The sequence below is a fragment of the Drosophila kikkawai genome, chromosome 2L (genome assembly GCF_030179895.1).
Source record: "Drosophila kikkawai strain 14028-0561.14 chromosome 2L, DkikHiC1v2, whole genome shotgun sequence".
Taxonomy (NCBI): Eukaryota; Metazoa; Arthropoda; class Insecta; order Diptera; family Drosophilidae; genus Drosophila; species Drosophila kikkawai.
This window is the reverse complement of record NC_091728.1, coordinates 16627713-16649808: the sequence shown is the minus strand read 5'-3', so window position 1 is coordinate 16649808 and position 22096 is coordinate 16627713. Positions and strand designations below refer to the sequence as shown.

The 22096-nt window shown below is 41.0% G+C and overlaps 4 protein-coding genes across 13 annotated transcripts in view; 2 read left to right on the top strand and 2 right to left on the bottom strand.

The window, feature by feature from the left end:
- The first annotated feature begins 131 nt into the window (after window positions 1-131).
- On the top strand, window positions 132-1404 carry LOC108077185 (beta-lactamase-like protein 2 homolog). Of its 2 annotated transcripts, none has more exons than XM_017170427.2 (2): window positions 132-287; window positions 362-1404. In XM_017170427.2, the coding sequence occupies exon 2, from the start codon at window positions 379-381 to the stop codon at window positions 1267-1269; it is 891 nt and encodes a 296-aa protein (XP_017025916.1). In that variant the 5' UTR covers window positions 132-287; window positions 362-378; the 3' UTR covers window positions 1270-1404. The 2 variants fall into 2 exon arrangements, with proteins under 2 accessions (XP_017025916.1, XP_017025917.1); XM_017170428.2 differs by having other exon boundaries at window positions 142-287; window positions 344-1404.
- A 77-nt stretch (window positions 1405-1481) lies between these two features.
- LOC108076947 (beta-1,3-galactosyltransferase 5) lies at window positions 1482-2975 on the bottom strand. Of its 3 annotated transcripts, XM_017169997.3 has the most exons (3): window positions 2833-2975; window positions 2554-2762; window positions 1482-2501 (listed from the first exon to the last, which is right to left on the bottom strand). In XM_017169997.3, the coding sequence occupies exons 2-3, from the start codon at window positions 2756-2758 to the stop codon at window positions 1600-1602; spliced, it is 1107 nt and encodes a 368-aa protein (XP_017025486.1). In that variant the 5' UTR covers window positions 2759-2762; window positions 2833-2975; the 3' UTR covers window positions 1482-1599. The 3 variants fall into 3 exon arrangements, with proteins under 3 accessions (XP_017025486.1, XP_017025484.1, XP_070145265.1); XM_017169995.3 differs by having other exon boundaries at window positions 2554-2964; XM_070289164.1 differs by lacking the exon at window positions 2833-2975 and having other exon boundaries at window positions 1482-2508; window positions 2554-2694.
- Window positions 2976-3568: 593 nt separating this feature from the next.
- Window positions 3569-10305, top strand: mon2 (Mon2 homolog, regulator of endosome-to-Golgi trafficking). The gene is made up of 12 exons (XM_017170376.2): window positions 3569-3918; window positions 4193-4324; window positions 4385-4927; window positions 4989-5563; window positions 5631-6780; window positions 6843-7181; window positions 7234-7887; window positions 8019-8206; window positions 8264-8426; window positions 8487-9406; window positions 9470-9552; window positions 9621-10305. The coding sequence occupies exons 1-12, from the start codon at window positions 3802-3804 to the stop codon at window positions 9824-9826; spliced, it is 5070 nt and encodes a 1689-aa protein (XP_017025865.1). The 5' UTR covers window positions 3569-3801; the 3' UTR covers window positions 9827-10305.
- A 4983-nt stretch (window positions 10306-15288) lies between these two features.
- The window catches only part of Bsg (immunoglobulin domain-containing protein Bsg), a 33299-nt gene continuing 26491 nt past the window's right edge, over window positions 15289-22096 (bottom strand). For 5 of the 7 annotated variants that reach the window (XM_041775896.2, XM_041775899.2, XM_070283315.1 and 2 more), the window contains exons 7-8: window positions 21759-21891; window positions 19952-20196 (exon numbers count right to left, since the gene is read on the bottom strand). In XM_041775896.2, the coding sequence (XP_041631830.2) occupies window positions 20103-20196; window positions 21759-21891 (227 nt within the window). In that variant the 3' untranslated portion in view covers window positions 19952-20102. Of the gene's footprint in view, window positions 18796-19538; window positions 19558-19951; window positions 20197-21758; window positions 21892-22096 lie in introns of those variants that run through there. The other 2 variants (XM_070283316.1, XM_070283317.1) reach the window with 2 other exon arrangements.

Genomic DNA, 22096 nt, shown 5'->3' with positions numbered 1-22096 from the left:
ATATTGCACTGAAAGTAATTATATTAATTTAAACGGAAAGAAATTATTCTCCTATTAATTTATATGAATAAAATAACCATAAGCATAACAGCAAACTGACACTATTTCTTACGCTTACCAACACTGTTTGGAACAGCTGTTCTGTTAGAATTTGGGTAACAAAACTATATTGATAAGAGCAAAGTTCATTTTAATTGCAACAATAAGCGGGTTTAATCGGAGTCTACGAAAGATTAGAAACTTAAAAATATTCTTCTTAAGGTGGCTTATTTTGTTAGTGTCTTTACGTACGTATTTGGTTATTGTCTCGGCACCAACTTTGCGCATCATCATTATACAGCAGTTAAATTCGTCTTTTTAGATTGCGTGAACGATAAAATGGCTTTGATTCCGGCCGTAACCCGGCTAACCTCATCCGTTATCCGGATCCTGGGCTGCAATCCCAGTCCCATGACACTCCAGGGCACGAACACCTACTTGTTGGGCAGTGGGAAGCGGAGAATCCTTATCGACACCGGCGACGAGGATGTGCCGCAGTACATTGAGCACCTGAACGATGTGTTGAAGCAGGAGCAGGCCTCCATCGACACCATCCTGCTGACCCACTGGCACCACGATCATGTAGGCGGAGTAAAGAGCATTCTGGGCACCAAGTTGGCGGATAAGGACTGTCGCGTGTTTAAATACAAACGCACGGATGCCCAGGATGTGTGCCCTGAGATACCCGCGCACATTAAGCTCCATCCGTTGGCGCACAACCAGGAATTTCAGACGGAGGGAGCCAATGTGCGAGTGGTGCACACGCCAGGACATACCACCGATCATGTGGTGTTGGCCATGAACGAGGGCACCCTCTTCAGCGGCGACTGCATCCTGGGCGAGGGTACCGCCGTCTTTGAGGATCTGTTCGAGTACATGAAGAGCCTGGAGCGGATACTGGACATCAAGCCGCTGCGCATCTTCCCGGGTCATGGCAATGTTATCGAGGAACCTATTGGCAAAATCGAGTATTACATTAGCCATCGCAATCAGCGAGAAGCGCAGATCCTCGAGTTCTTCGTCCAGCGACCCAACGATCGCTGGCAAGCGATGGATGTGGTGCGGGTGGTCTACAAGGAGACGCCGGAGAATCTTTGGCCAGCCGCCGCCTACAATGTAAACCATCACCTTAGCAAGTTGCAGAAGGAGGGAAAGCTGCGGCTGGTCAAGTCGGATACTAAGGATGAGGATGAGGAGTTCTATGTTTACCAGCAAAGTAGTGCCCTTTAGGTGGCATCGCGGCCTGCTGAAGTCTTCCATGTTAGAGTCCTTTAATGTTTAAAGTCCTTGCATTAGTTTTATTTCTTGCTGGCTCTGAATTGTACATAACTTGATTTTTTAAAATATATTTTATATTAAAAGCGATCATGTGTTTACTATTTATTTAATAACAATAGATAAACTAACTATTTACAAAAGGTATTGTCTAAAAAAAGGTTAAAAAAGAGCTAGCTTTTTATTTAAAAGCTTTTGAAGTATTCTAAAACAAATATTCTTAAATATTTTTAGCAAGCGTTTTAATTTTTGTATGCAAAATATATACAACACATTTTGTTCAACTTAATTGGAATTACGTAACATATATCCATTTTTACACTTAATGGAATCGTCCAGCAGCTTCATCCATGCCTCAAACTGCTCGTTGGGACTCACCATGTGCACTGTGATCTTGTCACGGATGCGACAGGCGTCCAGGTCCACGCGAATATTGGCGATCTCGCGTACATTTACCCTCTTAATGGCCAGACTTTCGGCAACAATGCCCGTCATAAAGACATCCTCCAGCTTCAGAAAGGGGGTCCTGAGCGAGCGATTCAGAAGGTCGCCCACGATATCACCGGTGAGGAGGTAGGCGGGTCCCGTGGTGAAAGCGGGATAAACCTTCTCCGCATATTGGTCAATGGATATGTAGTATTTGGACCACCTATTGCGAACTGGCTTCCAGTAATCAGCACGACGACCGTAGATGGTTCGATTTGCCTTGAGCTTGTCCAGAAAAGACAGCAGTTTGGGGAAATTGACGAACATATCGTCGTCCGTCTTGAGGACGTACCTAGCACGCCGGCAGTGGCGATGTGCCCACTCTAACGAGGACATGGTCTTGAGCGTGAGGTTGTTATACGAGTCCACGAAGTGACCCCTTATCAGGTCGCGGTACATGAAATCCTCGTCATCGAGGACTTTGTTCTGCTTATTGTCTTTGCCATGTCCCAGGACGAAGGCCATGCCTACGTCTCTGCGGAAGCCGTAGTGCATCCACGTCTGGCGTATGGCCATCCTTGCTGCGCCATGGCTTATAGCCGAGGTAATAAGAACCAGCAATTTGGTAAAGAGTCCGTCGCGGGGACATATCCTCTCCATGTCGATTTCGTTGTCAAGATGGCCGGGCCTATAGATAGCTCCAGCGAGTGGGATTCGGATGGGAGCTTTGCTACCCAAAGATACCAAATTAAATGGTTTATCTGTGGACTAAGAGTTCTTTTAATATATTAAAAAAAATCCTTAAATATTTACCCTGCTTATTATCCCTTAAGCGGTCTGAAAAAGGTACTAGTCCGATCCTGATATGGTTGTTGTTGCCAGTACTTCCCAAGGTACCAACATCAGAGTCCAAAGTCCAGTAACTTGTACTCGACGTATTATTACTACTTGCTGAGGGGGCGTTTAAAGGATCCTTGTTTTCTGACGGTTCCGATGGCCCCAAATTCAGTTTAGCCATGATACTTGATTTCGACAAGTACGAAAAAATGGTGAAGGTGACGAGGATTAGGATTAGGATGAAGCGCAGTATACCTGCTGCCATAGCTATGCAGGTTTAATGTCCTGTTATTTGCCTGGATTTCAGTTGTAAATCCTTTAAGCTGTCGGAAAAGCCCCAGAAAGTCTGGTTTACATAAATAACACTACAATTTGGCAGCGAATGAAATGCACACTTGACCACTTACTCTGGATTTCGGGTCTCCGCCTGGATATCCTTTGGTTTTCAGGCGAATCCTTTTCCTTTTATTTGCATTTTTCTGCGTAGAAACCATGTCCATTCAGCTAGGCTAGCTGGGCTTTGGACTTATGGGACCTTTGGGTCCTTGCCCGAACCCAGCCTGGCACTTTTTAAGCTTGCAATATTATTATCCTTCCAGCTGCGACATAACGAACTCCTGGCAACTGCTCTGCCCATAACAGCACTGTTAAGAGCCATGATAACCAGGGACCGCAAGTTATAAAATATATAACATTTTTTTAATCAATAATTAAATTTAATTATTATAAATCATCATTTCTCAATAATAATTATGTACTGGTTTTTATTTATTTTCTTTTAATAAAAAATAATAATTATCATTGACATTTATATTATATGATATTACTACATTTTATTCATTATTATTGATAAATATTATACAAATCTTAAATATATAGACCCCTCCGGAAGTGGATAAGGATTCACAGGATATCATGATTTTTGTATTATGTGGACTACCTTATATAATTTTATCATGACCTAACATGACCGGTCGCACGCTTTCCAACACTGCACTGCACTGTGTACGTCAGCTGTCAAAACGAATCACAAATTTTCACGGCTATTTCCACGATATTATTTATTATTACACTTTTGCGAGTGCTTGCGTTGCATATGTGGGCATCGGTTCTGGTACTTAAATGTGGCCTGCAGCTAGTGCAGTGATTGTCCTTCGTCGCGGAGCAGCCAGTAGCCAGTAGTCAGTGTAGTTGGATTCGCCACCAGCGGCAGCAGCAGTGACCATGTCGTTCGTGGGCGGAGGCGGGGGCCAGGATGGGCACAAGTTTGTGGAGGCGCTGCAGGCGGACTTCAAGACGCTCTCGCTGGAGACCAAGAAGAAGTACCCTCAGATCAAGGAGGTGAGTGCTCCTGCATGGCTGACGTGTGTGTTTTCACGGCCATTCTTCTCTAATTGCGGCACTTGTCCGTGTGTGTCACCCCCCAGCTGTGTGGTGTGGTGTGGTGTGGCGATGTGTGTCGTGGCGGGCGGGGGGGTGATTTTCTCTGTTTTCCACCTGTGCTTTTTCTACGCAATTATGAAATTGATAGCGGCGAGTGCAAATGAAATTGATTTTATGGCATTTCCAATGGCATTAATTTTCTTCTATTACTGTTCCTGTTCCCCCCGATCAGGCGTGCGAGGAGGCAATTTCCAAGCTCTGCTCTGCCGGCAGCAGCCAACAGAATTCCGTTTACTACACCGTCAACCAGATACTCTATCCTCTGGTTCAGGGATGTGAGACCAAGGATCTGAAGATCATTAAGGTGACTCAGTGTAGACTCAGGCTAAAGCTTAACTGAACTAACATCCTCCTTTTCCTTCAGTTTTGCCTGGGCATGATGCAGCGACTCATCACTCAGCAGGTTGTGGACCAGAAGGGCGCCCTGTACATCACTAATGCACTGTGGACGCTCATGGAGAACAACATTGAGGAGGTGAAGGTGCTGCAAACGGTGACTTTGCTGCTGACTACCAATACGGTGGTGCATGGCGACACCTTGGCAAAGGCCTTGGTTTTGTGCTTCCGCTTGCATTACACAAAGAATCCCACTATTGTCAATACCGCGGGGGCCACCATCCGCCAGCTGGTGTCGCTGGTTTTCGAGCGTGTCTACTTGGAGAAGGACTCTGTGCAGAGTCTTCAGCAGCAGCCGACGAGTGCCTCGCCAGCGGAGGCGGCCGAGGGCGGCGTGGGTCAGGATGTGCAGACCTTTGCCTCAGATGCATTCCTGCTGTTCCAGGATCTAGTGCAGCTGGTGAACGCCGAGCAGCCGTACTGGCTGGTGGGCATGACCGAGATGACGCGAACCTTTGGCTTGGAGCTGCTGGAGGCCGTGCTCACCAACTTCAGTGCCGTGTTCCATGAGGTGCGTTTTCCACAAGCAAACTTTTAAGGATTTCTGCATACATTCCTTTCCCCATTTTCAGAGCAACGACTTCCGTTTGCTGCTCAAGGAGCGGGTCTGTGCCTTGGTCATTAAGCTCTTCTCACCGAACGTGAAGCACCGCCAGCTACCGGCGGCTCCCAGCAGTGGCAATGCCCCCGTTCCGGCCGAGAAGCCCTATTTCCCGATTAGCATGCGACTGCTACGCCTAGTGGCCATTCTCATACAGAAGTACCACACTATCCTGGTGACCGAGTGCGAGATATTCCTGTCGCTGATCATCAAGTTCTTGGATCCGGATAAGCCCGCCTGGCAACGGGCTCTGGCTCTGGAGGTCATCCATAAGCTGGTGACGCGCTCCTCCCTGATTGCCTTTTTCTGCAAGTCGTACGACCTGAAGAACCATGCCACCAACATTGTCCACGACATGATAGCCGCCATGGGTAGCTATGTGCGGTACTCCCTGATCAATGCCTCGGCCATGCTGAACGGCCAGCAGAACGGGATGGGTAGTACGCTATCGGCTTTGTCGGGCAACAATCAGTGCGGCTTCATGTTCCGCGGGGCCTACCTTCCGCTGGTGGCCACCTTTGCGCCCGGCATATCGAAGGCAGTTTAGTAAGTGAACCAGAAGGCTACCTTTATCCTGAAACCCTAATAAAATTGACTGTATCTCTCCCTGCAGTTTGGAGATGCTGGACAAGCTGGATGCTCCGAACATACCCGACAGCTATGGCATCTCCGTTGGCCATGCCATACTCCTGGACATGACCAGGTCCATTGGCGGCGTCATACAGCGCACGCCCGAGTTGCATCCTAGCCACAACATGGCCGTGATCACCGAGGAGGAGCACAAACCACTGTGCCTGCAGCTGGTCAACTCCAGCTGGTCGGGTCTCCTCAGCGCCTTTATCCCCCTGGTAGAGACGTCTATTGATGAGGCAACCACCGAGAATATCCTCAAGGCCATGCAGAACTATGCTGCTCTCTGCGGCATGCTGGAGCAGCTGCAGCCGCGCGATGCCTTCATCATGGCCATGTGCCGGGCTTCCTTTCCGCCGCACTATGCCATGTCCATATTCGCCAACACCGCCACCCAGGCGGACGGGGAACTGAGATGCCACACCCGCAGTGGCAGCCAGGACCTGAGCAGTCAGTTCATCAACAATTGCAGTGGGGATAACGGCGACTTCCGGCCCCAAATCGTGGCTGTGGGCACACCGCTGCCCTCCGCCTCGCTGCCGCACAGCGTGATGCAGGCGCCGGTGATGCTGACCAATAAGAATCTGCAGTGCATGCGGGCCATTCTCTTCTTGGCGCACAACAATGGTGGCATACTGGGCACCTCGTGGCACATTGTCCTGCAGACGCTACAGCATCTGGTGTGGATCCTGGGTTTGAAGCCCTCCACCGGCGGCAGTCTCCAGGCCATGCCCAAGCCAGCAGTGGAGGCGAATGTGGGCATACAGACGGCCGTGATGGCCGATCTTCCGGTGCTGTCACAAATGCTGAGTCAGCTCTTTGAGTCCAGCCAGCACCTGGACGACGTGGCGCTGCATCATCTGATCGACGCCCTGTGCAAACTCTCGCACGAGGCCATGGAACTGGCCTATGCCAATCGGGAGCCATCCCTATTTGCGGTGGCCAAGCTGCTGGAGACGGGCCTGGTGAATATGCCGCGCATCAAGGTGCTGTGGCGGCCGCTGACCAACCATCTGCTGGAGGTGTGTCAGCACCGGCACATACGGATGCGAGAGTGGGGCGTGGAGGCCATTACCTACTTGGTCAAGTCGGCACTGCAGTTCAAGCACAAGACGCCGCTCAAGGAGAACATGGTGGGTGATTTCAAGTTCTCCAATTTCCCAATTAATATTAAATTATATCTTTTGAATTAAAGGAACTCCAAACCATGCTGCTGAGTCCCTTGTCCGAGTTGTCCACTGTCCTGCATGCAGATGTACGCCAACGGCAGCTGGACTGCGTCCTTCAGATTCTGAACACCGCCGGTGAGATCCTCTCCTTTGGCTGGCCGGCCATCATCGAGATCATTGGCGCTGTCAACGAGCACCATGGCGAGCCTTTGGTACGCACGGCTTTCCAGTGCCTGCAACTGGTCATCACCGACTTTCTCACCGTAATGCCCTGGCGCTGCCTGCCCCTGTGCATCAGCACGGCGGCCAAGTTCGGGTCCCAGACCCAAGAGCTAAACATCTCACTAACGGCCATTGGCCTAATGGTAAGTAGCCTTATGTCCCGAAAGGAACAGTTCCTAATCCTTCCGGTATCAGTGGAACATTTCAGATTTCTTCAATCAGAACCAAGACAAGCTCATGTCCACGCAGCTCCAGGACGTGTCCATTCTGCCCGATTTCCCGGGCACTGTAAAAATGCCTCAATTCGATAAGTTGTGGATGTGCCTGTACGCCAAGCTGGGCGAGCTGTGTGTGGATCTGCGTCCGGCTGTCCGTAAATCAGCCGGCCAGACGCTCTTCTCCACCATCTCGGCCCACGGCAGCCTGCTGAATCCGCCCACATGGCAGGCGCTGGTCTGGCAGGTGCTCTTCCCGCTGCTGGACAACGTGCGCGCTCTAAGCAGCTCGGCCAGCAACGAGAAGGTTGATGCCAGCGGCAACATCCTCATCCATCACTCTCGCAACACCGCCCAGAAGCAATGGGCGGAAACACAGGTGCTGACCCTATCGGGTGTGTGTCGGGTGTTTAACACCAAGCGGGAGCTGCTCCAGCAGCTGGGCGACTTTGAGCGGGCCTGGTCCCTGATCCTTGAGTTTATCCAGAATGCGGCGCTAAGCAAAAATGGCGAGGTATCGCTGGCCGCCCTCAAGTCCCTGCAGGAGATCATGTATTACAATTCCACGGAGCGAACGGAGCGATCTCTCAAGGATCCACAGACGGCTCAGGAGCAGGACGAGGAGATCTGGACTGTGAGTAGTGTATGGGGTAGAGTGGAGCTAGGAAGGTTAACCTTGGAGCTCGTTTTTGATAGGTTTTTGGTTGCCTTTAGCTTTTTTTCCTTAAACCTTCACCTATTTCAATTTATACTTTTCCTGAGCAGATTGCCTGGAACATTTGGCTGAGCATTGGCATGGAGAGCACCAAGATGTCCACCTCGGCCACAACGAAGCTGCAGCAGCAGAACAGCGGTGGCGCCGACAGCCAAGACGACTTTTACATTCCCAGTCAGGCCTTCCTTACGGCCCTGATCCAAATCTTTCCCGCCATTTTCCAGCACATCCAAGTCAAGTAGGCAAATCCGCATTATTTTTTATATTATATTATTTATATCCTTTTAAATTATAGATTTAGCTCCGCTGACTTTGACAAATTCTGCACGGTGCTGACCAATGCGGTGTGCATTCCCGTCCAAACCGATGCGGTGCCCTACATCATGTCCACCGTTTCGGACACGCTGCTTACGCCCCTCCACGATGGCATTCTCGACTGCATGGAGCTTATACAGAAGGTGAGGGAGTAAACCTGGAATCAGTTAACTTCATACCTAACCATCTATAATCTCCTACAGGAGGCCACCAAGAACGACTCGCACATACGCCAGCTCATTCCCGCCATTTTCCGCCAGCTGCTGATCTTCAGCAAGTTTGCCTGCGCCCCGCCCACCTTCCAGCAGAGTGTTGAGCACAAGTACGCCAAGTCATCGGCGGGTCACTATTCCAACAATGCCTCTGTGGAGGTGGTCAGCATGAACTACATCCCCTTCGGCGAGAAGTCCATCAGTATTTGTGTGAAGCTGTACCAGACAACGGCCACCGAGGAGCCGGTGGTGCAGGAGCAGATCCTGCACGACATTGTAAAGGCGCTGCGAACTCCGCTGGCTATGAAGTACAAGTGTTTGGCGTCCAGCACTTGGAAGCTGGCCATCTCCAGTTTGATAAGCATCCTGCACACAGGCCTGAAAGTGGCGCGAGCCAAGCCCCAGCATTTTGTCAGCCTTTGGGATGATCTGGCAGACACTCTGGATAAGTTCCTGTTTCCAGCCAGCGTCTGCACAGTGGAGGATCGCGGCCTGGAGGAGATCGTGCTCGATGAGACGATCGACTGTCAGGTCATAGAGCTGCTGAGGGACGAGGTGCTGCCTCATGCCCACGAGATGCCGCACCAGTTTATCATGCAAATTGTGGTGCTCTTGAATAAAGGATCCATTCACTCCGCCTCGGACACGAACATCTGCTACGAGTCCGACTGGAAGCTGCGCGAGATCTTTGCCAAGACGTGCTTTGAGACCCTGCTGCAGTTTTCACTGCTGGAGGATCATGCCAACGCCAACAACAACCGACTGAATGCCAATCTCTTGCCAGTAGGAGCAACGGGCGGCAAGGACTTTGCCGGGCGGCTGGCGGTTACCGCTCTGCTTCACCGTTTCCAGGAGGTGCTCAAGCGCTTCAACGACGATGAGCGGCAAAGCGGCAAGTGTCCCTTGCCAAGGTGAGTTCCTCATATCAGAAAATGTAAGACACCATCACCATAATCCTTTGCAAACTCTTGCAGATTTCGGCTGTCGGAGATATCCTTTGTGCTCAAAGCCATTGCCACGCTGGTGGTGTCCATGAAAAAAGCTCCGGCCTCAAAGGGTAAGGGAAAATCAAATCAATACATCGATACTGGATTGATCTTTTCCTTATCATTATTTTTCCTCCAGTAAACAAGCCCGCCTGGGATCAGCTTATTGGCCTCTATCCATACCTGGTGGACTGCACCACCACAACGTCGCCGGAGGTGTCACGATCGCTGCGCGAGGCCTTGCTCCAATACACCGATCTGTTGCAGGCACCGCGCAACTGCGGAGGAACCACTGATGCCGCCTCCAACGACAATGCAATTCAATCGAATGGCCAAGAGCCGTGAACGCAAAGAGATGCGGTGATGTTTTTTCTTAGGACTTTTAAGTGCGAATATATATATATTTATTTTGTGCATAATTTATGAATGTTAATCTTAGCCCTTCCCTCGCATGGATGTAATGACCAAGCATCTATGTACTTACACAAACACACACTTATATATACATACATATATATATATTTGTAAACGTATTTTGTAGTTGAGCTATGAAATGCATATGTAGGAGGCTTAACAAGCAAGATATTTCCTCATAAACCCCTTGGCACAGCGTGCAGCTATGACAGCAGATTCCTTTAGTACCTTTTTTCAAGAAGCCAAGACAAAGAACTAGAAGAAACCCAACTACGATATCTATTTGTGTAGCGCATTTTTAAGTGCAGACTTGCGTGTTATCTGAAATCAAATATTAACCATTAACCATATGATGCAACCAACTTTGTAGTGACGTTTTTAAATAAAGCAAAAAATTATTATTACCAAAAGGCTGATAAAAGCGTGCTTCGTTTATTTATGACGTCAGATTGCCGACTCGCTATCAGCGCCGTCAGAGATGGATGGACGGACGGGTATTCCGACATGAGGTTTACCTCGCCGGCTACCTGAGCACACACATCTCGTGTGGGTTTGATTTGGGAGCGTATGCGATAAGGATCCGTCGCAGTGGACGGCCAGTACCTTGAACTGGCATTCTTCTCCAGCTTGGCAACGCGTTTATTAATGTTTGCTAAATGTGGTAACTGTTTGTTAACATTTTTGGCTGCTCTGCGTTTGCTTAAACCCCCCAAAAAGGTCTATGCGGTTTTTGGAACAAACTTGAAAAGGTGGACGATCATAAAGAAATGATAAGGTTTGATGATGAATTATGTATAATTTTCAAACTTACCTGTAGTGCTGATCGATTTGAGCCTTTTCTATACGCTTGTTTTCCATAATTTTTTGTTAAATCTATTAAAATTTATCGCAATTGGGTCTACGTTGCGAATGAGTAATAAAAAAATGGCAATAATGGAACTATCAATTTTCTTAATTTTTTAGCTTAAAAATCAACAAAGACAAGCTTTTCGAATTTAAATTAATTAATTTTTGGCTTAGTAATAATTAATTTCTTTCCTATTTCATCTCAGGACTCAATTCTCTTGTTATACCCTTGCAGGGTATTATAATTTCAGTCAGAAGTTTGCAACGCAGTGAAGGAGACGTTTCCGACCCTATAAAGTATATATATTCTTGATCAGCATCAACAGGGGAATCATTCTAGATATGTCAGGAAAAAATCGATTTTTGGCCATTTTTGCAAAATTTTATAAGGGGTTACATCATTAAACTTTTTGATTTTGATAAAAAATTGAATTTTCGAAATTCTTAAAAGAAGTATGTAGATTTATTAACTGTAGAAAATCTTGCACAGAACAGTTTTCCGATTTAAAATTAATGCTCTTTTGGCCGAGTTATGATATTTTTAATTTTTAAAAAAATCAAGAAGTTTTTTAATATAAAAGATCAGATTTTATAATACAAAATAATATTTTTCTAAGTCAAGGAATCATTTCCGACCCCATAAACCATATATATTCTTGATCAGCATTAACATGCGAATCTTTCTAGACATGTCCGGAAGAATCGATTTTTTGGCCATTTTTGCGAAATTTGATAAAATGAAAAATCATTAAATAAATCATTAAAATGAGCAAAAATGGCCGAAAATTTTGATTTCTTAAAATTTTAGATTTGGTATGCAGTTTTTTTAAATTAATAAAAACTGACACAAAACTGCTTTTCGAATCGAAATTAATGCATTTTTGGCTTAGTTATGATATATTTTAATTGTTACCTGCAAGGGTATACAAACTTTGGATGGCCAAAGTTAGCTTTCTTTCTTGTTTGTTTATATATTATATTCCCTACAACATTTTTATTATTTCTAAATTCTTTTGAATTTTGAATGATTTAATTTAAATCAATGTAAAATTCTAGCAGTTTGGCCAACGTTGCGTATGAGTAATAAACCACAGGATTACTCGAAAACTTATAAAACCTTAATTCTTGGTTATTTTTCTGTTGTTTAAAATGAATCAGAAACTAATTAGTCATTACACTAATTTGGTAAGTTTTTGACCAGCTAAATTCCTAATATATATTATTTTAAAACTAAACCTACCTTTTTTGCCTCCCCTCAGCAAGTGCGAGGCGGGTGTGTAGATCAGGCGAAATGTGCAAACGTTTTAATCTAAATAAAATTTTTATTTTAATTTGTTTTGTTTCATTTTTTTGTCGGTTTTCTTGTTTTTGTTTTCATTTTAATCGGTATAATAAGTATAATAACATTTTTTGTTGTTCTTGTTTTCATTATTATTATTATTACTGTTAATGTTAATGTTTTTATAGTTTTTGTTTTCTTTCGGTTTTAATATTAGAATTAGGCAATCGAGTTTAATACTACCTTCGTTTTAAATATTATGCAACGAATTATTTGGGTTTTCCTTCCTCATGATTTCTTTTTGTTTTGTTTATGAATTTTTAAATGTATATATTTAATAAACTCATTTCCGTTCTGGCTAGGCAACTTCTTGTGTATCCGGCGCACGCACACACACTCTGTTGCTGTCTCGTATAATTTCTTTTTTTTTGGATTTTCATTTTCATTTTTTCTTTTGTTTTGTTTTATGTGCTTGTCAACTCTTTTTTGTTTTTTATTTATTTTTTTTTCTTTATTTTTATTTTTACTTAATGCCGTGGGCGCTTAATGTACAGTGTGTTGCCTTGTAAAAATGTACAATTCAAGCGCTTGCTTTAAAATATTTTTTTGTGGTTTTTCGGTCTTTACTTTATTTATTCATTATTCTATATTTTAGCTGAAAGTTGGTTTTCAACTCTGCCCTATAAATCACTTTAATAAATAGCCGCCGTCTGGGTCTGTCGTCTTCTTCCTCTGGTTGGCTTTAGCTATTTACCGGGTTTTTAGCGTATGTAATTAACATGTTTTAGGTCGTGTGTGTGTTGTGTTTCTCATTGGGTTTTAACTTGTCTCATTTAACTTTCTTGGGCTTAGATATAATACAATTTGTTCTTTATTATACTGCACTAACGATTTCTCCATTTCGATTTACCTAACTGCGTTTTCTGGGGGATTTCTGTGGATCTATCGAGTTCGAGTTCAAATTCTTTTCCGCTCGTTCCTCTGCAAGCTCTCGCCTACTTAAATCGAGGTTTAACTTTGCTTCATGTTATATTTAGTTAATGTTTTAATGGAGTTTCATGTATGCATGTATGTGTGTTTGCGGTTTAACAATAGTTTAGTTCATTTAGTTTAGTTACTAATTTAGTGTGTAGCACATCCATGAGAGATGAGACGAGATTTCTTGCGGTTCTTTGGGCTTCTTCATCGAGTTCGAATTCGAGTTGGGGGCTTTTCGATCTAAAAAACTCTATTTATATATATGTAATGTATGTATATATAGTATGTATGTTTTTATAGTATGTTTTCTTTGTATGTATATTAATTTAATTTTGGTTTAATTAGTATTTTTGGTTAAACAAAAGTAACGCAAAAGAGACTCATTCATTTAGTGCTAAAAACAAGTGTATGCCTATGCAAGTATTTTCTGTTTCGATTAACCCATAACTTTCTTGCCTCCGTCAGCGTATCTTCATCGTTTGTTAATTAATTATATTATATAATGTGTGTTATTTATAGAGAAGTTCGGTAGATAGGCGTAAAGAGCGCAGTTGCCTCTTTTTGTTTGTTCTTTTTTTGAAAATTCGTAAAGTTTGTTCGAAATTTGATGAAAGTTGCATTTAAAGTTTTGTCCCCCTTTTTTTTTGTTTCTTGTTTCGGGTTGTTTCTCAATTTATTCAATAAACTCTTTACATTAAATTTACTTAGCTAAATTGTTGGGTTTTTCTTCTCATCACCATCTTCTGCTTATGTTTTTTTTTTCGGATTTTATTTTTGGTTTTTTTGCCATAGCCATACAAAATGTTGTGTTGTTTCTTTAATGTATATAACGTTAAGTACATACATATACATACATGCTTGTACATAATCATGTAATCCGTTTGTTTTTTAGTTTAATGAACACTTTGTTGGGTTCAATTTCAATATTAGTTTAAAAAGTTAGTTATAGTTTTAAGATTAGCGTTGGTTTTACATGTACTTGGTTTGGTTTAGGTTTAGGTTTTCTTTAGGTTTTTAGGTTCTTCTTAGGCTTTTAGAAAAAGTTCTGCTTGTCGAAATGAATATTTATATATAGTTAAGAAGCGCTGTGCCCTGTTGACTTGTTTGTTTCTTTGTTTGTGATCTCTCTTTTCGGTCTAGATTTAGTTTTAGGTTTAAGTTTCCATAATTCGTTATCTATGTATATGTATGTATATATGTAATTTATATATATAAATTGCTAAAAATCATAGTTATCATAGTTATTAGCATTCTGAAACAGTTGTTCTTCCTCGTCCTTCGTCCTTCCTCATTCTTCGTCCGCACATGTGAAGACATTTCGCAAGGCTGCCTCGGAACTAACTGGAATCTTTCGCTGGGACATTCGAGTTCGAGTTCTGTTCGGTTATTAATTACGATGTCATGTATGTATATAGGTTGTGACTCTTGAGGCAGGGGCTGGCACTTAATTGATTCTTCTTTAACACCCCCTAGAGAGGCTGCTGGGTTTACTTAGTTTATTCGGTAGCTTTACTGAGAGGCGGCGGTGGCTGCGGCGGCGCATCCCCAAAAGATTCCACTTACTTCCGCCAGCTCATATGTGTGTGTGTGTGTGTTAGGTGTGACATTCGGTTACTAGCTGGGATTACGGAATACTTTAGTGCCCTTCCTTGGTGTTTATGGTGTGTGGGGAGAGGTTTACCCGTAGTTATATATTTGCTTTTTAACCCCCTTTTTTATTTTTTAAGGCAAAGTCACACGTTTTGCTCAAAGCCGCCGATAAGGGGAAATAATTTAAAAAAGTAAGTCATAAGTACATAAGTAACTTGTTTAGTTTTCGTTTAACTTCTACTGAAACCCTAAGGCAATTTACTTGTTTTCCTACACAATCTCCTACAGCTTCCTCAGCTTTTTTTATACACTACTCTGGCGCCGGCGGAAAACAACATTAAGTTTTAGCGGGTTCGGTTCTCAAGGAAGGGAATGGATCTCAGCCTGGCTGGCTAAGGACTCCACTCGTCCTCCACCACATTTCTCATGCCCATTCTCCTCGATCGGAAGTTAACTCTGTTCGCAAACAGTCGCCGGAATTCTCATACAAAAGAAGTGTGACTTGCCATGGTTGATTCTAAACAAAAATTATAATAATAATGTAAATTTTCCTCTGACCTTTGGTGTACAGTGTGTCCTGGTTTCGCTCTAAATGCCCTAACAGGTGACTGAAATTTGTGTATATCTTTGCTGGCATTACCTCTTCTCATTGTTTTGCTCCACCCCTCTCAAGTGATACAACTCCGAAACGCACTGTACGCTAGGTCGAAGAGAGACAGTTGTGATTTATTATGCGAAGCCTACAAAGCCTTTCGCTCTAAAAAATCATATCTACTGATGATCATAAATAATATAGGTAATAAGAAAAAAAAACATACATATATGGTAAAACATTTCACAATCTTGCATAATTTATTGCTGTTTTAACTAATGTGAAGCGTTTCTGCTTAAGTTGCTTAAGTTTAGTTAAGTTTTTAGCTTTCGTTTCGTTTCGGGTTGCTTTGGGCTAGTGATGTCTCCCCCTCTTCCTCATTCAACATTTGGCTTATGCGTCTAATTAAAATTACAAGTAATTATTAATATTATTTATTTATATGTTATATATATAATATATATAAGGTTACACTCTTCCTGTAGCTCAGCCAGAGCTGCGCCCGATCTTTAGCTAACGCGTGAGAGTCAAAAGTGTGTGTGCCGAGAATTACGAGTAGTTACGATGCTCTTCTGCCCATTATTTAATATTTGATAGTTAGCAACTGGTAGTGATGGTGGTGATAGAGGGTTTAAATCATGAATATCGAGGGTTATTCATTATACTATATTCAAATGTCTGAGGAGTGTTTCTCTGGAGTCTAGTTAGGAGTTTGGAGGAGTCTTTGTTCTGGTCTGCTGTCGTTTGTTTTCTGTACAAAAAGACATACAATACTGCGTATGTGGTTGTTTGTATATAGTAGGTGTATATTATAGAAGTAGGTATAGTTCTTGCATCCCATATCGGATCGTATCGATTATTTCGAAGTACCTGTTGATTTTACTTTAAGGTTACGTGTTACTTGGGGTTGATGCTATGTGTTGTTGTTGTGGGTAACATTACGTCATAAAATAGAGCAGCAAATAGGTATCGTAGCTGTTTGTCATTCAGTTCAGAGGGGGTTCAAGAAGGGCTTGGTCGAAAAGGAGAAAGAGGTTGTGGGAAAGAATCCAAACCGAAAGTATACTGAAGTTCTTAACGATATTTGAAAACTACTCGCAAAAGAGTCATTTTCCGTTGGCCATGATTTAAAACTAGCTGTTTCCATTGGTTGTAATTTAAAATAAGTCGTTCATTCCTGCATTTCATTTTACAAAGTTACTCCAATTAGTTTAAAATTTTTAACAAACCAGCGCCACCAGGTTTAGCCATTATTTTATATTTGTTTTTTTTTTTTAGAATAGCTTGTGGTGATAGTTCGGGCACGATATCACGAAAGGTGCATTCACATAGAGGTGCTAGGACTGCAGTCCCAATGGAAACGGGCCATAAAGTAACGAAGAAGAGATATTAAACTTGAGGGACAGAGACTGAGACAGGGGATTCATAGATGTTTCAGAATTTAATGTACATTTATGCGAAATAGATCGATTGTAATAGTTAGTAGTAGTAGTTGTTGTTGTCACTAATAGTTGTTCTTGTTGTTGTTTTACACAAATAAGCCACAAAAACTGTACAACAATTGTACATGAATAAAAAACTTATGCACGAGAATTTATCGACGGTTTCCAAAAAAACTCGATTTGTTATTCTTTAGGCTATTATTTACCTATTTTCTTTCCATTCCTCCTACTTCTTTTTCCTTTCTCTAGCTTCCTCGCTTTCTTTTCATTATCTTGTCTTCTTGAATTTCTTCGCATATGTATATAACTATGTAATCGAACATGCACACACACACACGTGAATTATAATATATATACTTTATTTATATATAACAAGAACGTTACCTTTGTGGGGCTTTTATCAGGGGCTTTTCTTTGTTTATTATAATTCCCATTGTTTTTAGTTTACTATACAAATCGTCTCGTCGTTTTGTGTGTCATTTTTAACATAATTGTTTTCAGTGATTCATCATTTTGCTGAGAAAACTGTTTTTACTATGTAAATATTTAAAGCTTTGGTGGCGGCGAAGAACTCAAAAACAAAAGATAAATAATAAAAGGAAAACACATCAACTAGAACTAAAAGTTTAGAAAGTATTTATACATATGTATATTTATATAGTATGTTTTTAAATATGATTTGTTTATGAGTTTACGAGTTAAGAATTGTGAATTGAAGACCGCTTTTCTTACTTGTTGGTTGTTTTCGTTCCCTCATTTTTACATACACATACATTTTACATAAACAACCGAAATGAAACAACAACAGAAATCTATTATATGAATTAACAGAGCTTATGAATTTCATCTTCATCTTACACATTTCGTTTTTCGTTTTTGTTTTTAGCTTTTAGTTTTTTAGTTTCAGTTTGTTTTGATTTTGGTTTTTTAGTTTTTGTTGTTACCAAAAATGAGGCTAAGCAAATAGTACTGAACTTTACAAGTTTTGGCAGTACGCATCTGATTACACTTCCGTCGTTTGCTCCTAAAATTATGCAATATACAAGGTTCTCGCTTCCGTTTCCGCTCTCGGTTCCGGCTCACGCTTTCGCTGTAGCGTTCGCCCTTTCGCTACTAGTTGTGGTATTAATCCTTTAAAAATATACTCATAACGCGCTACTTAATTGTTTAAAAAGTTCATCTTCAGTTTTTGCCTTTTACCATATTAACTAAGTTAAATAAACAAAGTTCTTTTAACATCCTCTGGTTCGCATTCGCCTTTACTCTTCCTCCTTCTCCTCCTGGGTTCGCCTTAACAGTTGCGTTGTGGTTGCTCCTGCTCCATATCAGTTTTCTCCTACTCTTGGTTGCTGCTGTTGCCTCCTCCTCCTCCATTCTTCGAACTAAAAACTAACCTCAAAATATCGCTACCTAGGAAATAATAACGTTACAAATACAGGCAAAAAGTACAGAGACAGAAGAATGGCCTGTTCTTTCTTTAGCTTTCTCAACTTTTCAGGTTATATACAATATTACTTTGTTTTGTCTTGTATTTCTAAGGTCTTCAAGGGGATGGGCTGGTGCGGAGGGGTGGCGTGGGCGTAGGCGAGGGCGAGAGTGTAGGCATGTGCGACAATCTTGAATTTTTTGTTGTTGTTTTTTTTTTATTTAATAATTTTATGTTTTGCTTCGGAGTTAACGCTTCTTCACTTTAAAGTTAATTGCTAGAGTTCCGCCGATATTCCTCCATCCTTTATCCATAATCTCTGTTTTAGTGTTCGTTTAACTGCTATCACTTTCCATTTTAATATTATTTTAGTTCTCTTTTGTTTTGTGTTTACTTTTCTGTTGTTTAATGTTAATTGTCTGTTTCTCATTTCAATTTCGCTAAACAAAGTTTTGCAGTGTTAGGAGATGGGCTTTTAGGGGCTGAGAGGTGAGAGTGGCGTGGCGGGGGAGGTTTACACAACTTTTTCTCGGGCGAATGGGGTTTCTCGTTCGTTACCATCCTCATGTATTCGCTAGTTTTATGCTGTAGTTTATGTAATGGTTTTAATGCGTTTTTTACTCTCAAGTATCTCTCTGTGTGTGTTTGCTCATATTTAATTGGTTTTATTTGTTTATATTTTATATGGTGTGTTTTTTCTTTTTTCTTTCTTAGGAATTTTAATCATAATTTCTCCTTTTCTTTTTCCTGCAATAAAGAATAAATTGCAAATATCACGGAAATTAGTTTTTTAGTGTTATTTCGATTATTGTTCTTGCTGGATGTTGTGGGGATTGGTTCTTGATTTGACAATAAAAATAATTCAAGAAAGAAAGAAAACTGTTGAAGTTACACAGGAGTATTGAATGGGGTCGAGCGACAATTAACCAATCAATTAATTATTAAACTTTACTATGTTTCAATGCCAAATAAAAAAAGGGAAATTTTTAACTAAAAATTATTAAAAAAAAAATGTTTGTTAGTAAAAAAGTTAGACTACTATTGTTGGATTCCTGCTGTTGCAGAGATGCTGTTGATGTTGCTATTGCCGTTCAGAGATTTTTAATATATATACTATATACTTTTTTATGATACTATTTTTCATTGCAGTGATTGTAGATGTTTTTAATGTTGTTTGAATTGGAGTTGAGTTGTTGTATTAGTTGGAGTATTTCTTGTTGTTGTTGACGCTGGGCACACTTATTTTTTTGATCAGATTTTTTGTTAGTCAAGGCGGGTTGATTTGATTTGATGGAGATACTTGATCGAAGGCGAGGTTAGTTTTCGCTTGTTTTTTTTTTTCTATTTTGGAGGTGGTGGCTGTGATGATGATTGCAGAAAACAGTCAACCAATCAATCGATCGAATCAAGCGGCAGGTTCTCCCACATATTTAGCTTTTCTTTTAGTTTTTGGTTTTGTTTTTACGATTTCATTCAATTTAGCTTTAACTAGAGAGTGAATTTGATCAACTACTCATATTTATGGGGTATTTATGGGAATAAAACAAGAAAAGAATGGAAAAGACAGTTGATTAGCTTGCTTTCCCATGGTTATTGGCAACGAAACGACGACGAGTCACTCACAGAGATACCAGAAATCGGTTATTACAGCAAATCAAAAGGCAATCGGCAACGCAAATTATAAGTACTATATGGATAGAAAACATATCAGAGCACAAGCTCCGATAGCAGCAGGCACGCAAGCAGTTGCAACATATAACCTATGTTCTTTAAAACCAGGAGGATCTAAGAAAAAGTAAAAACAACTTATATAGTAAAATCTAAAAAAACATTAAGAAATTATAGACACAACATCGAAAAGAAGAGCGAACGAATAGCACAAACAAATAAAAATGCAAATTGGTTTTTGGTTTTGTTCTTTTTTTTTGTTTTTTATTTATTATTATTTTTTTTTATTTGTTTAATTTACAATTGTATTTTTGTAGTTTGTTTTATATTTCGGTAGAAATCAATCTCAAAACGCACAAAATCATAATGGATAATTGTAATCGGTATTAACAATAGCACAAGATTTTTTTAGATACTAGATACAAAGAATCGAAATCATTAAAGTTTTTTATACACAGCAAAATCAACAGAGGCGACAAACTATAGAAAGGAAAAAATAAAACATAAAGTGCCAAACTTTGGGGCGTTTTCTGGGGGGGGGGGGGGGGGTAGGGGGGTAAGGGGTTTTAAATACTCTTGTTTTTTGTGTACAATATACAAATAATGCTAATTATAATTTCAAAATCAATGCAAAAGTGTTGAGCTACGATTTCTGTGTGTGTTCGTGTGTTCTGTGTGTGTAAACGTTTGATTCACTGCCAAGAAATTAATAAGCTTATATAGTGATTTATAATATACATAAGTAACGATTAAATCTGTTTTGTTGTTGTTGCAGTTGGACAACATTTGCTTTTTTGTGTGTGTTGTTTGAAATGTATCATAATTAAACAATAAGTACTTAAGAAGAAAGTCGATAACATTTGCTTGTCGTTTCTCTTTTACATGATAATCATAATCATAATAATAATAATCATAATAATAATAATAATAATAATATTATGGACTGGACTTTGACATAAAAGAACTTTTATCGTTTATATGTAAGTTGGGTATACGTTTTTTCTAAAGTTTTCATTTGTTTTTTCAAGTTTTTCTTTCCAAGCAACAGAAACAAGCAATAGCGAGAACAAATGAATTTTCGTTTCGAATAAAGCAAGAAATTATAAGGCATATTTACGATGAATTATAGTTATAATATTCTATAGCTATAGAACTACATATTTTGTTTTAACTCTTGGGGTGTGTGTAGTAGGGTGTGTGTGTGTTTGCATGAGTAGTGGTGTGTCTATTGTGCGCGTTCGTTTTTAGTTTAGTTTCAAGTTTTAGCTGTAGATTTTATAATTTATTTTGTTTTGTGTTTCCGTTTCCGTTTTGTGTTTGTCAGAGGTTTTAACGGGCAATGCAAATATACGGATATATCAGGAACATACATTTGATCCCGTTTTTAGCACACATCGTCGAACTAGAATTTCGAAATCTACACGTCTAAGCTTGCTTTTCACTTCTCTGGGTATTATTATTATCCTTTGTTTATAATACAAAATTAGAAAAAACTAGATTGTTTCTTAAACGTTTAACTTTTCATCGCACCGCGCGTGTATCCGTCATCGTCCGTCTGTTTCCGTTTCCGGTTTTTTTTTTTTTGCGACAAAAACACACAAAAATTCATTCATTTTCCTTTCGACTTTTGGGTAACACTATTAGAAATTGTTAACTAAGAAAATTTCACTAATTGTTGTAGCTGCTGCCTTCTTCCGTCCATTTTTCGTCCCTAGGTCAGTGTGTGTAAGTACGTGGCTTTTCCGTATCTATTGTATCCGTCCGTAACCGTGTGTGTATTTTGGTGTCTGGTCTGCATTCGCATTTGCCTGCAGCTTCAACGTCTTTAATTTGCAGTATAAAACTAAAATTTTCAACTTTTTTCCTCTTCTGCTGCTGTTTTGCTGTTTTTTTTTTCTTCTCTTCTTTCTTGTTGTTGATTGTTTGTTTAATAATATTTGGTGTTGACAGTTGTTGATGTTGTTTGTTTGTTGTTGTTGTTGGTTGTGGATTTGATTGGTTGGTGTGTTGTTGTTGTTGGATTGGAGAGTAGGCACACTTACTGTTCTTGGGGATCAGTATCACTCTCCTCCAGTTCACTCTTGTTGCGTCGCTTCTCATAGATGAGAATGATGACGCAGAGAATAAGCACCTCAGCACAGATGCCCAGGAAAGGCCACAAGGCGGCAAATTTGCCTAAAATAATTTACAATGTATTTATAGGATATATTTATTAAAACCAAAAGATAACCCGTGCCACTAGCTTCGTCATCTATTTTTACCAAAAATATTTGAATAGTTTTTAGTTTCAGTTAATTTTACTGGCCAGGAATTAGCCCACACAACTGTATGTGCTTGTGAAGCAAGTACACAAAATTGGTGGAAATGTAGCTCATTTTGT

Excerpts from the sequence above, each read along its gene's own strand:
- mon2 (XM_017170376.2), top strand. The coding sequence starts at position 3,802 with ATGTCGTTCGTGGGCGGAGGCGGGGGCCAGGATGGGCACAAGTTTGTG. Across the intron at positions 5,564-5,630 it reads GGCATATCGAAGGCAGTTTA|TTTGGAGATGCTGGACAAGC; the intron begins GTAAGTGAACCA and ends CTCTCCCTGCAG. Across the intron at positions 7,888-8,018 it reads AGGACGAGGAGATCTGGACT|ATTGCCTGGAACATTTGGCT; the intron begins GTGAGTAGTGTA and ends TTTCCTGAGCAG.
- LOC108077185 (XM_017170427.2), top strand. The coding sequence starts at position 379 with ATGGCTTTGATTCCGGCCGTAACCCGGCTAACCTCATCCGTTATCCGG.
- LOC108076947 (XM_017169995.3), bottom strand. The coding sequence starts at position 2,842 with ATGGCAGCAGGTATACTGCGCTTCATCCTAATCCTAATCCTCGTCACC. Across the intron at positions 2,502-2,553 it reads CTTAAGGGATAATAAGCAGG|ATAAACCATTTAATTTGGTA; the intron begins GTAAATATTTAA and ends CTTAGTCCACAG.